Source organism: Athene noctua, chromosome Z, assembly GCF_965140245.1.
Source record: "Athene noctua chromosome Z, bAthNoc1.hap1.1, whole genome shotgun sequence".
In the NCBI taxonomy this organism is placed as follows: Eukaryota; Metazoa; Chordata; class Aves; order Strigiformes; family Strigidae; genus Athene; species Athene noctua.
Genome location: NC_134077.1, coordinates 18,274,025 through 18,287,092, shown reverse-complemented (window position 1 = coordinate 18,287,092; position 13,068 = coordinate 18,274,025). Strand labels below are relative to the sequence as shown.

General features: G+C 35.9%; 1 protein-coding gene across 3 annotated transcripts in view; it reads right to left on the bottom strand.

Moving 5' to 3' along the window:
* Nucleotides 1-413: 413 nt before the first annotated feature.
* Nucleotides 414-13,068, bottom strand: part of PARP8 (poly(ADP-ribose) polymerase family member 8) — a 129,330-nt gene continuing 116,675 nt past the window's right edge. For all 3 annotated transcript variants that reach the window (XM_074931365.1, XM_074931364.1, XM_074931362.1), the window contains 10 exons: nucleotides 12,076-12,141; nucleotides 10,670-10,737; nucleotides 10,257-10,305; nucleotides 9,348-9,460; nucleotides 9,109-9,181; nucleotides 7,174-7,243; nucleotides 5,304-5,380; nucleotides 4,277-4,346; nucleotides 1,996-2,080; nucleotides 414-1,354 (listed from right to left, as the gene is read on the bottom strand). In XM_074931365.1, coding sequence (XP_074787466.1) covers nucleotides 1,252-1,354; nucleotides 1,996-2,080; nucleotides 4,277-4,346; nucleotides 5,304-5,380; nucleotides 7,174-7,243; nucleotides 9,109-9,181; nucleotides 9,348-9,460; nucleotides 10,257-10,305; nucleotides 10,670-10,737; nucleotides 12,076-12,141 — 774 coding nt within the window. In that variant the 3' untranslated portion in view covers nucleotides 414-1,251. The remainder of the gene's footprint in view (nucleotides 1,355-1,995; nucleotides 2,081-4,276; nucleotides 4,347-5,303; nucleotides 5,381-7,173; nucleotides 7,244-9,108; nucleotides 9,182-9,347; nucleotides 9,461-10,256; nucleotides 10,306-10,669; nucleotides 10,738-12,075; nucleotides 12,142-13,068) is intronic.

Below are 13,068 nucleotides of genomic sequence, written 5' to 3'. Positions count from 1 at the left end.
AAAGAAACAAACACTCCTGTGCTCTGTTTAGCTGTTATTTGGCGCTTCAGTATCTTTATTATGAAGATAACATGATAGAGGATTCAGCCTAATTTTGCTTTCTGAGTTTGCTTGCAACAGTTCTACAGAAGGTAAGCTGAACTGCTCTCCATATTCAAGGGTGTGACTGATGCAGCTATTGTTAAGGGCTGCCAAGGGCACTCATCAGGGCACAGGGCGTGCTTTATGCCTTGGAGACTGGGCCCGCCCCTACCTGTGTTGCCACCATGCTCACTTAGAAAATGCACAGAGAGATCCGAACTGGCTTGTTTTTCCTTATGAACAAATCAATAAAAATATTTCACCAAAATCAGTAAAATTTTGCATTTGTATGTTCTGATGTTCCAACAATCAATTCAGTCATGTAAAAGCCTCAATTCAGCATGCACTTTTAAATATGTGTCTAAATTTAACCTTAGAGCAATTTCACTAAGATGAACACATTTACCTAGTATATAAAAGCCAAATTTGTAAAAAAGAAGTTAACAGCTTCAGGATTTCCAGGAGGTTTGTATAATTAAAAAATGTAACTGAGCTGCTTAATGGATAAGAGTGTTTCCAGAGAAGATAAAGGAAATGAAACATACACCATCCCATTCATTACTTTTTGCTTTGTTTCACTCATTAAATAAAAAATGTATTGTTGTTTTAACCTCTGACTCTAAATCCTAACTGCGTTTGTGTAAAATAAAATGAATCAAAGAAGCTGCAGGTAACCAATCTTTTTAATTTGACATGTTTCAGACAACCTTTTATTGTGTTTAAATATGAGAATATTTTACTTATTGCAAAGTATCCTGCATAATACAGGTGCTCCGCTATAAAATCTTCTCTCTCACTTATAATTCAGTCATTCTAAATTTAAAATACCAGATACAGTACTAAAACCTCCAATTGAAGTTTAATATAAAAATATCAGCACAAAACTCCTTTTTAAAGTCTGTTTATTGTGAGCAACCCAAATGCCTGTTTAATTATTATTAATTGTAGTATATTAATAGACTTTGCACCCCTACAGTTGCTAATTCATACCATGTCAGGTATTTTGATGAGATAAGAAATACTAAGTAAGAAAACAGTAAGTATTCAAAGGGTTAATTTGCTTAGAATAATAATAATAAATTAGGGGTTTTGCATCTTCTTCAGTTCAAAATCCAGCTTTGAGACTGAGGAAGGCTTCCAAATCACATCAATTAAATAAGAGTGGTCCTTTTAACCAGTAGCAGTTTGATTGCCAATGACTCGAAGAATCTCTTTATGAATGCTTGGTTCCTGTGTATTTATACTTGTATCACCCACTTGACCATCTTCATAACTAAAAAAAAGTACAGAAAATAAAACCAAATTAGTGTTTTATTAATCTACCTAAAACCATCCAAAACTCTTTCATTCAATAATCAAGACTGCTTATTCCATATGTTGACATCTTTGTATTAAAATGCTCTGCTGAGCTTCACCATTATATGCAGATCCTAAACTCTAGAGAATGAAGGACGGTAAGGCTGCCATTGTTATTGAAAGTCTAAGGCTGAATAAGCCACTAGGGCCCAAAAAGGGCAAGTCATAAGTGAGAGGAGAGATGCTCACATCATAGACAGTAAGCCTTTAATAAATTCCTCAGCTTTAAAACATACAGCCAAATAGAAATGATATTTTATGATACACGGATAAACTTACTATAACATGAAGTAATTTTATAGAGTGGGAAAAATCTGTAGCTCTCCATTTACTCTATAACAAAACATCTACTAAGCCTTTGTCAATAGTTTATCCATAAATTTCCTAACAAAAGTAAGTACAGAGAAAGATAAAAAAATTAAGTGATACTGAAAAGAATTTTTCAGTGAAAAGGAAGAAACATATTTTATCTACTTCAGTTACAACTATTAGAGGGAACATGGGGGAAAAGTTCTAGGATGAACAGAAGCTGAATGTCAAAAGAAGCTTTGTACTCACACAAAGAAAAATCTTGTACACACGTGATCCGTATTGGGAACTACCCATATCTCTCCATGTTTGTGCAGATCGGATGAGGTTATCACTATCAGGGAAGGAATAAATTTCATAGTGATGAAAAAATGCCTAGAAAATTTGCTTTAAAAGATTTGCTTTTATATATACCTTAAATAGCTTCCTGGGAATGTGTAGTTTTCCACTGCATGTCTGTGGTGTGGGGTAGACCCTGAGTTGACTGCTAGTACAAACAGGGAGATGAATTTGATTCTTGTTTCCAAAATATGTTATATTTTCCAGAAAACACGGATGTCTGGGAGACAGTTGTTAATTGGAATGAAAAATGGAAAAGTATATTTATTTAAAACATTTTAAATGGCAATACGACTTAAGGAGGATCTGAGTCAACTAACCAGCATTTAGAACACAGATACTTGTGTTTAATGATGGCTGAGCTGAAAATAAGATGTCAAAGACAAAGCCTGAAACAGATACAACAAATCCAGGATTTGCAATACTACCAAATATTTTTAAAAGTTAAGCATACCAGTTATGACTCAAGGGGATCGCAAGCTTGCCAAAACTTGCTCAATGTTTAGAAAACAGCAATGTATTTGATCATGGGTTGTTTACCACCAGAATGAGGACAACACTGGAAACAAATCTTTTTACTGCTAGGTAGAAGCTATGATACAAGTCTGTATTTGAAAAGAAAAAAACACTACATGCATTTAACAAGTTGTCCAGCCATGGGTGAGTGGGTTCACGGTGTGCTGGTGAAGAACTGGCTGCAGGGCAGAGCTCAAAGGGTTGTGGTGAATGGGGCTACATCTGGCTGGAGACCAGTCACTAGCAGTGTTCCTCAGGGCTCAGTTCTAGGGCCAGCTCTACTCAATATACGTATCAACCATCTGGATGCAGGAGTTGAATGCACCACTAGCAAGTTTGCTGTTAACTCTCTTGAGGGACAGGAGGCCTTGCAGAGGGATCTAGATAGACTGGAAAACTGGGCAATGATTAATGGGATTAAAATTTAACAAGTCAAAATGTCAGATTCTGCCCCTGGGGTGGGGTAACAGCAAACACAAGTATAAATTGGAAGAGGAGTGGCTGGAGAGCATCCCTGCAGAAAGGGCTGTGGGGGTGCTGGCTGACAGCAGGCTCACGGTGAGCCAGCAGTGTGCCCTGGCAGCCAGGAGGGCAAACCGCCGCCTGGGGTGCATCAGGCACAGCACGACCGGCCGGGCAACGGCGGGGATTATCTGCTGTGTTCAGTGCTGGTGAAAATCAGAAATCTATTAGTAAGTGTGAGGAAAGAATGTGTGAAAGATGTCATGTTTATTTAGAAACTTCAAGCATCAAATGCCAACTAAATTCTAGTAAACCCTAGATTAATTTCATATCTTCTTCTGAGAGTCTTAGAACTAAACTTCTGTATTTTTCTGTTCAGACCAAATTGCATTTTCATGTTGACTGACATCTCCATAATCATATTAGATACTGCATTTGAATGTTCTCAAAAATATATGTATTAAAAAGTATCATATATAGTTTAAAGCTACCATTTTGTAATAACATCTTCTCCACCATCTGTCTTAACTTTTAGTTTTAAAAATTAACAGATGGTCTAAAATGAAGGACAAGTTTAATATAATTTCTCTTTGTTTGGCCATTGAGACTAGTTACCAATTACTGTTACAATTCTTATTCAAATTCCATAATTCTTTGTTCTCAAAACCTGCTGAGGTTTCATTAGTTATTAAATGAAGTCTGTCAAGAATGGCTGTACTCATATGCACTGGATTTTAGCTTCACAAAATTTCTGAAGGAGTCAGAGAATAGACTTGTTACAATATGAACAGGGTATTTGCCTGAGGAGTGAAAAATTATTTGGAAATTCAATAGCAAAGCTGTTTTTTCTGACTGTTTGGTGTTGAATGCATTTGTCAAGAGCTTGCAGGAAGTCAGTGTTTCAAATAAAGGCCACAACTTGGGTTATATTGATGGCTTAGGAATATGATCACATTTGAAAGACAGGCCAGATGATCAGTCACTAAATGCATATGAATATTTCATGGAAGTTCAGCATGTGTCACAGATTTTGTTCAAAGAGGGAAATGTTCTGAACTGTAAAATAAAGGTCAGCTATTAAGCAAGTACTTGTACGCCTACCAGTAGTCTCTTACCTAAAACCAACCAGTACTGGAACTAAAGGTCTCCCTGATTTGCATCCAGTAACACTGTGTTCACAACTAAACCAGTTTTTCGAGGGCTTTCAGCTTACCTTCACATAAGGCTATGCATTTTAAGTTACGGCTTTGCAGAAATTGTGACTGTTGTCCTTTCTTCTGTGACTGAGATGTAAAAACATGAGAAAACTTAATTAGTGCAGTAAGCCAAACTGAGTGAAAAAGGAGCAAAGGAGAGGGCTGCTATTTTCAATGGTTTATTAATGAACAAAGATAGAGGAAGTCTTTCTAAAACTTTTCTATTGTATTGGTAAATGTAATAGACTTTCTAAAAGCATATATATTATTTGTCTGGATTTGAACTTCTTTATCCAGAAAGAAAATCTCTGAATTATTACAGAATGAATTATTAGAAATATATAATATTTGTTACTAATAAACAAATAATATATAAAAATATATATTTGTTACTAATAAACAAATTGACAGCAGGAAAAAAAAAAAAAAAAGTTAAATTTGATCATTGATTCTTTGGCCACTACCCGAAATTTTATTGACCTTCCCATTTCTGAGGGCTTCTGCTGTTACACACTGATCTCTCTCCAAAATCAGTTTATTCTGTAGTTCCTATGATCCAACTATGGAAACAGATGTAAGATTTCTTTCTCAAAATTTAGCCCAGTATATAAAATCTATGAGTTTGCCTTAAAGCTGAACTGTAATGTTTTAATATGTAAAAAACACAAAGAAAGAAAAAACCTACTTGCTATAAATGAAATGTTACTAATTTTCCAGCAATAACCACTCTCAAATCCTTTTGCATCATCCTTCTGCAAGCCTAGCACTCAGAAAGCAAGGACTTGCTAAGGGTTATAATGTAATCTGTATTTAATTTTAATTTTTTCTTAACTCTCCTGCTTGGAAAAGATCTGCAGTATACTCTGTAAATTGTTACTAAAAGCAGTTGGGCTGTATTTGATGTTTGCAGTCTCTGAAGCTGTTGATTTCATTCAATAAAATAAAACTGTTAGCTTTCATTAAGGGAACACTACCTCCTTCTCAGCTATCAAGTTCCCAAGCTTAAAACTCTTAAGTTTTCCAGAGATGGTTGATGTACTGTACCTGTGATGTATTACTGCCCTTACTGCCTGAAGCTGGTTCATCTTTAGCTGACACCTTCTGCTGCTTCTTGTTCATCCCTAGGAATATTAAAATCATGTAAGATATCCTGGCATATTAATACCATCATATGCAAATTTAAGTATGGAGAATGAAACAGGTAGCACAGTGGGAATCACAGTCCTTTGCATGGCACTCAAAAAGCTAGTTAACTTTGTCACAGAACATCTCAGATTAAACCTGCAAATTTCCAGTACATCTGCACATATTGCAAAGAGCATAGGAAAGTCAAGTTGGCAAAAGGTGCAAAAGCAGATGAACATGAGCTTAAATGCTACTGAATTCAGCTCAGGAATGCTCTTAGGTTGTTGCTGAACTGAGTTGCATGCCATCATGTCTTGAGTCTAACTGACCCTAATCAGGCTGAAGTAACACAGCCTGACTTACTGTGGGTGGAATAGTAAAATCATGAGAGAAACAATTTTAGATATTAATCTTTATCACTTTTTTTAGACTTAGTAAAAGTCTGACTAATTTTTACGACTGGTCTATTTTGGTTTAATTACTTTAGGTACATGCAAAAGTATTAAATTATTTGTCAGCCATGTTGGATCTAATTTCCACCTCAGAAATCTAAACATCTATATCTGTGCCTTAGATCTCTTTTATATTCCTCATGTTACTCTATGTAAAATTCCAGTATTGTATGCTCCTACAAGCTTCCTTGACTTTCCAGTATCCCATATTTCTGGTCAGTTTGCAAACAAAGACTGAATTATGGGGAAGTTTATCTCCTTGAAGCAACAGGGAGTGTTGAGAGGACTCCTCTCTGTTTTTTATTGGCATCAAGTATTACATACTTCATAGGAACACAGGCCTCCTTTCTGGAAAAGATGGGATGGAAGGGACCAAGAACAGTAGAGAGATGAGAAAAAACACACTGAAGCTGACAAAGCAGTGTTGTCCAAAAAGAAAGGCATTTTGTTAGATGATACTGCAACATGCATTTTTAGTAAATCCTAAAAAGCTTCAATATTAATGTAATCTATGAAGAGCTAAAAGTGCATTTAGAAATTATTGATATTGAAATTCAATAAATAGTATTAAAAAATGCTGAGCTCTTAAAATGAACTGTGACATTACCTAAAAATACTGAAATCAGAAAGCATAACTAAACTCTCAGAATTATCTACATACACATAAACACACATTCAACTATACCATCACTTTCGTATGTGAGGAAATGGTAAACACAACATACCTAAAGGAAAAAGTCACCATATTTTAAAATCTCTTAAATTTCTTAATATACACATTGGTGTATCTTGTTTCTATTATGCTTCTATTTATGATTTAATTCTTATATGGTAAACTCTGCATGACTCACTATTGGATTTACTAGTGGGGCAAATTACATTTCCTCCCCTTCTCATGCTAAAATAAACACACTGTCCTGTACTTTCTATGTAATCCTGACATGGTGATAGCTAGGAATAATCTTAAATATACACAGTTGAACATGTCTATTGATGAATTTTTGTCAGATCAGGTCATAAAAGCCCATGGATCCATAGATAGTGTTAGATGAACTTAGGCAGATACTGACAAAAAAATCACAAAGTTGGATTTCCATTGCATAATCAGTACAACATCCACTATTAGCTACTATTTACATCAAGCACAGTTTACAGATACTCAGAACCTTGGAAAATGAGGACAAGTATTTAATTTTCTCTTTTTTGAATAAATCAGATCTTGGTTGACAAAGAACAAATTTAATACAGTGTTGTTAAAAGGCAAAGCTGGTAAGAAAAGCAGTGTACTAAGACACCCCGCTATGTTTCTCCACTTTAGAGTGATATATAAATATCACCTGAGTATCCAAATGATATGCTTGACAATGGACTAAGGTAGATTCCACTTCCAAACATTGCACCATGGAGCTGAAAAAGAGCGGAGTGATTGTTTAACATTAATTTGGTTATCTGGACAAAATAATAATGATAGGAACAGGTTGAAATGTAGATAAGGATCTGCCCCATAGCACTAATTTACTACCTAGTAATAAGGCAGTCTTTAGAAAAAACATGCTGTGAATATACAACTAAAATACTAATATATTCTGGAAATCATGTCCAAATGCCCAAACGTAATTTTACAACAGATTTATATATAAAATTGCATTTTCTGTTTTTAAATGTAACATTACCACGGTGGATGCCCACAGATGGTGCTTCTGTATATGGCCAAATATACCTCAGCCTTAACAAGGCTGAGCAAGCTCAGCACGTGCCTCACATCAAAACCTTGGCAGGAAGCATAGCCTAAACTAGTCTCTGTGAATCAACAGCAGCAACAACTGCTTTTATTTTTTTTAAGGTCATATGTTATAGAAAAATGTAATCACTAATTCAGCCTGAGTACTGGAGGAATGTGTTCAACCAAGCTTTTGCCTGAGCCAGTTCAGGTGTGCATATTCCATCACAGCAGGACTGTGTTTTAGTCATAAAGCTACCAGCTGTCTGAGAAGAATAGATGAAAGAGAAGACTATTCTTCACCAACATCACTGTTCCACGTCACGAAGTTTGGGCTAAGCAACAAATTTCAATTCTCCACCAGGGACTGACTTCATGTGGAAAAGCCTCTAAAGAAAACTCACCAAGTATCTGCTAGAGCACAAATGAGAACTCAGAGTATCTCCTACCTAGGCAGATGTTATGACCACTGGACTTCAGAGTCATGCTCACCCTTATTTCTTTCCTCTGACCCAATGATACTTACATCACCTCTGCAATATGCCAGAGCTCTCAGGAATGTGCAAACATGCTTTCACTCCTCCAGATCCTACAATGTTGTATAGGATCCTTGGTGAGTAAGTATTTTTCCTGACTGGTTTACTGGGATAAATGGGATGAACTGGGCTCAAGATATGCCTCAGGTGCGTGAGAGATCTAAAAATGATGACATAGATTTTAAATGGGGCTTTATTGCTTCTTCCTATTCCCAGTATGTCAACCCTCAACAAAAAAAATAAACAAAGGGGTTTACTTTGGTGAATTTCAGTGTGTAAATCCTGCTTTCTTGGGGAATTATCTTCCAAAAATACTAATAAACACACCCAAACCACTAAGAGGAACAGCAGAGATTTCCATTTCCTTTTTTTTTTTTTTTTTTTTTTAGTGTCTTCTGTATCCCAATCCTTAGCCAAGACCCTGGGATCCTCCTCTTCCAAGGTATCATGGACTCAGCTCTGGGGAAGAGCTGTCAAACACATGATGCTAAAATGCTCTGAGTTACAGCTCCTCAGTCCCTCTGGTTCTTGCTACTTTTCTCTGCAGTAGTGCTCTCCTGATGATTCAGTCTGAGAAAATGAACTGAAGTTTGCGATAGCTCTCTCCTGGAAAATACACTCATATTTCCATTCCCAAGGAAACCAGGGAAAAGAAGATGCTGTAAATCCAGTTTCTGTAAACCTAGTATGCTCTTGGACCCTATAACATGGAGATATTTCATGTAGCTCTAAATTTTAATACCGACTGCTTTTAAGCAGTACTGAGCTAAGCCTCCTGGAGGTGCTGCTCTGCAACGCAAAACTGAAACACTGATTCCAGCAATAGGATTTTCTAGCCATTTTAGCAGATGCATTATATCATTTTAATTGCATCAGAAAAGTACCTTTTCCAGGATACAAGATGGTATCTGAAATCATCCCTTTTTTCAACCTATATGACTATCAGAACCAACATGGTCCGAAAACTTGCCTAAGCATGTAATCAGTAGCTAAAGTCTGTTTAATCTACTATTTACCTGCAGCCTCGTATTGGAAGCAACAACTAAGCCGTTCCTCAGGATGGAATGCCAATTTTCAATGTGTGAACCACTGAAAAAATGAAAAAGCAAGCGCTAAAATCCACACTATAAAATGCAAAATTAAATAAGTAATGCTTTAAAACAATAAATTCACAGCTGTAAACCTCAAATGGCAAGAACAAAAAAATATAATGGCATCTTGATAACCTTTGATTAATATGAATATGTGTACTTACTGAAATGCAAAGGTACTTCCGTAGAGATTTTTAGCAGCTCGGAAATTGGATTCTTTGGCTGGTGGACTGCTGAGAAGTAGAAACTGGTGGGGAGTGTGCATAAACTTTAGTTGCTGTAAAACATAACAGTGCAGAAGTGAAAAGAAGTTCATTAACACAAAAGTATTTCCATAATGGTAGTTCTTCAGATACCATGCTGTTTCACACAGTACATAACTGCATCTAAGTAACTATGTGAACTAAGTTGAAATTGGTCTCATTACCATAGTTTTTACATGAAATCAAACAGTAAAAATGTCCTTCAGTTTATGAAACATATGGAACTATCTGAAACAGATTTCAGCCTAATATGGCTCTAGTAAAGTAACTAAATTGAACAATTTCATCATGGTATTCTGATCAGAGATGGCTTTGGACTAAGGTTCAGATTTGAAAGGCTGCAGATTACTATGCCCTTAATCAGAGGATCAGAGGCACACATACTCAGAAACGAATCTCAGCACCATCCCTCTAAAATTCAAGAGCTATACTCTTTTGTGGATCTCCTAGTATATCATGTTTGTGTGCATTGCTTTCTGTAGAGTTCTGTATCTAATATTCTGTATGGTAACAAAACAGTGAAGTTATTCCCAACCAATCTCAGATAACTACAAGGTGGACACTTGTATCCGAGCTACTCACCTCAAACAGGCTTTTTATAAGCATTATTCCTTTGACCTATTTTAGATATTCACAACATGATTCTACGAGTCATGACCTGAAACTGCCTATTCTTCTCCCTTGTCTATTAATGGAGTCCATGTGATTTGTCTGAATGTAGAAACCTATGTTTGGCTAGGAGACTCCACCTAAAATGCTAATATGAGTCACAAGAAATGAGAAAATAATAAAGAACCCACAGACACTTACCCTATTCACTGGTAGCTTCACAATATGTGATCTATTACTAGAAATAACCCTAAAACAAGAAACAGTTAGATGTATTAGACATAGTAACCAAACAGAACTTTTCTTCTTAAAAATGTGTTATGAATGGCCACCACAAAGCACCCAGCTGCAGGCCTTTGAACCTATCAGATGGAAGTTGACCAAATCTTGACTAGAAAATGAGACCAGAGGCTGTACAAATAAGCCAGATCTTTTCCAGTGTTTTCAGAGTGCTCAGATGAGGTCCAGAAACAGTCCAGAAACATTTGCAGTTGCAAATGTCAACCCTGACATTAATTCTGAGTGTGAGCTTATACCAAATTACGCTGGTGAAGTGATTACTCATTAAACTTGGTACTTTAATAATTATCATCTCATGTGAGTCTATTTTATACCATTGTAGAAGAGGATGTGCAAGGGGATCTTGTTTATCCATCTGCTTCTTTATTTCCAAGTAAGGTGCCTAGAAAAGAGTAATTGCATTCTTTATTTCTAGCTGAAATTATAAGGTTAAATTTTATACGTTACATTGCCTAAGATTTCATCTATTAAAATGAATACAAGGGACTCATTACTAGGCTTAAATCACAGTTTTACTGACATATAGCGTTGTACAGTTATAAATGTATTTTGACAACAACAAGAATTAATATAGCAATTATTTTCCCTGGAGTAAAATAATAAGCATATAATTAGCATCAAAGTGAGTATATTACAGCAAACATTGGTGATCTCAGGCAGAGCAGGAGAATATGTCTATTTATGTTCAGATCTTGGATTAAGAAATTGGATTAAAACTTCACAAAATTAAGTCTCTCAAAATATCCCAAGATAATTCACTCATATTTTTTTTAACTGTTTCATGGCATAAACTGGTAAAGTAAAATACCATATCATCTTATAATCCCTTTGAAAACCTTTCTTGATTTCAGTCACAGTGCAAAGCATCCCTTTAAAACTCTTCAAGAATAATTTTAACATTAAAAAAAAGCAAAATGGTAGTTATTTTTCTTTACAAAAGTCATTATATTAAGTAACAGAAATACCTGAGTTTTTAAATGTTTACAAGATCATACATTAAGTAACAAAAATATTTTAATTTTAATTTTAAATTTACTCTACTCCTGTCTATACACCTCATTCTTCATTCCAGGATCCCAAAGTACTTTATGAATACATATAGGGTAAGATTTATAAACTGCTGTGAGGTTACATTTATATAGCAGGTAGAAAAGCAAGGTACATGGAAGAGATTTCAATAATCAGTTATAATCAGCTGGGTTGTTTGAGAAAGGAAGTGTAACAATAAACATAAGTATAGCTATCAGATTCTGTCCCACTGTGAATATTGAGAAATCACATGGTAGTAATCCCAAGAAACCCAACCTTCCAAGTCCCCAACCATACTTAGCTGATCAAGTGGTTTTCTATAACAGAAATAAAGCTATCATTCAGAACACTGTAAAAATCAATTTCTTTTGCTTTGGAAATAAAAGACTCAGTTTGGCTTTGGTATTTCCAGAAATGAAGCAGTTGATGGTTATCTCATTACAATGCCTGTTCTGCTGTTATTACCTCTTATTGAAACTTCAAAAGATCTGAGTTCTTCTTTATCGCTATTATTTGACTGTCATTATGGATACTCTAGGTTTGTTATTTTTAACACACATTTTAATATTATTACAGCTCTATATGAGAGAGATGATAGTAATGAACTCCTCACACATCATAGGCAAGGCAAATAAGCATCTTCCTAGTTCTAGAAATAGCAGTTAAGTTAGGTAAAGATTTTTAAACTCACCTGTGTCATCTCTCTAATAGAAGTGATACTGTCCAATGCTTTCATGACTCGGTCATAATTCTTCTTCTGATATAGCATAAAATAAGCATAAAATAAGCAAATAAATTTAAAGAATATTATTATAGTCTTTGGCTCTACAAAAAACAAAATTCTTTGTGTGTCTAAAACAAAAGCTAGGATGAATGTTCAGCAAATCAATCCTTTCAAATATTTCTAACTAATAGCTTCCTTTCACCTTATTCATAGCGCAGGAAAATTCCCTGAAAAAATATTATCATGATTGTTTCTCCTTGAATTTCACTAGACTCTCCAACACACTCAAAACATTACATCTCAAATATTTGTAAACACAGGTTCTTACAGTCATTTGGACAACATTCTATTAAGTTAAATAATTCAGTGACCAAATAGATTTTAAATAAAATGCTAAACAAACAGATGTGTTTATTTTGCTAACAGCTCTATTAAACATCATAGGTCCTCCAGTTGTCCCCCTGCCTCACCCTGATCCTTGTCTACCTTCTGCTTGGGAACCACTACCAGATGGCTCCACCATTTCCAAGCAGATGAGCTTAGCAGTCTCTGCTTCACCAGCTCCACATGTCACATCACCTTCAGGAGCTTCACTGTTCCCCGTCTTTGGGTCTTGCCAACATTTGCCCATGGATTTTCACCTCGCCCATGCTGGCAAGAAGTTGGGAGCAGGTGGTGTGGGCCCTGCCAGCTCAGGGACTCTCTCCATTCCACTCTGGTGTGATCTTTCATATCCCTTCATCTGCTTCCAACTCCTGTCTTGCCCAGGCACCAGACTAGGTGTCTCCTCATCAGCCCCCTTCCAAGCACCTCCTGGCAAGTCTTTCTTCCCACATGCTACAGAACATGCTTGCCCCTTCCTGAGGAAGAACCACTGCTAGCTAGCCTTTGTTCAGAAAATAGTGAAATGCATCCCAATGCAGAACATTCAAAGTTCTCATTTATACTCTTGGGGATGGC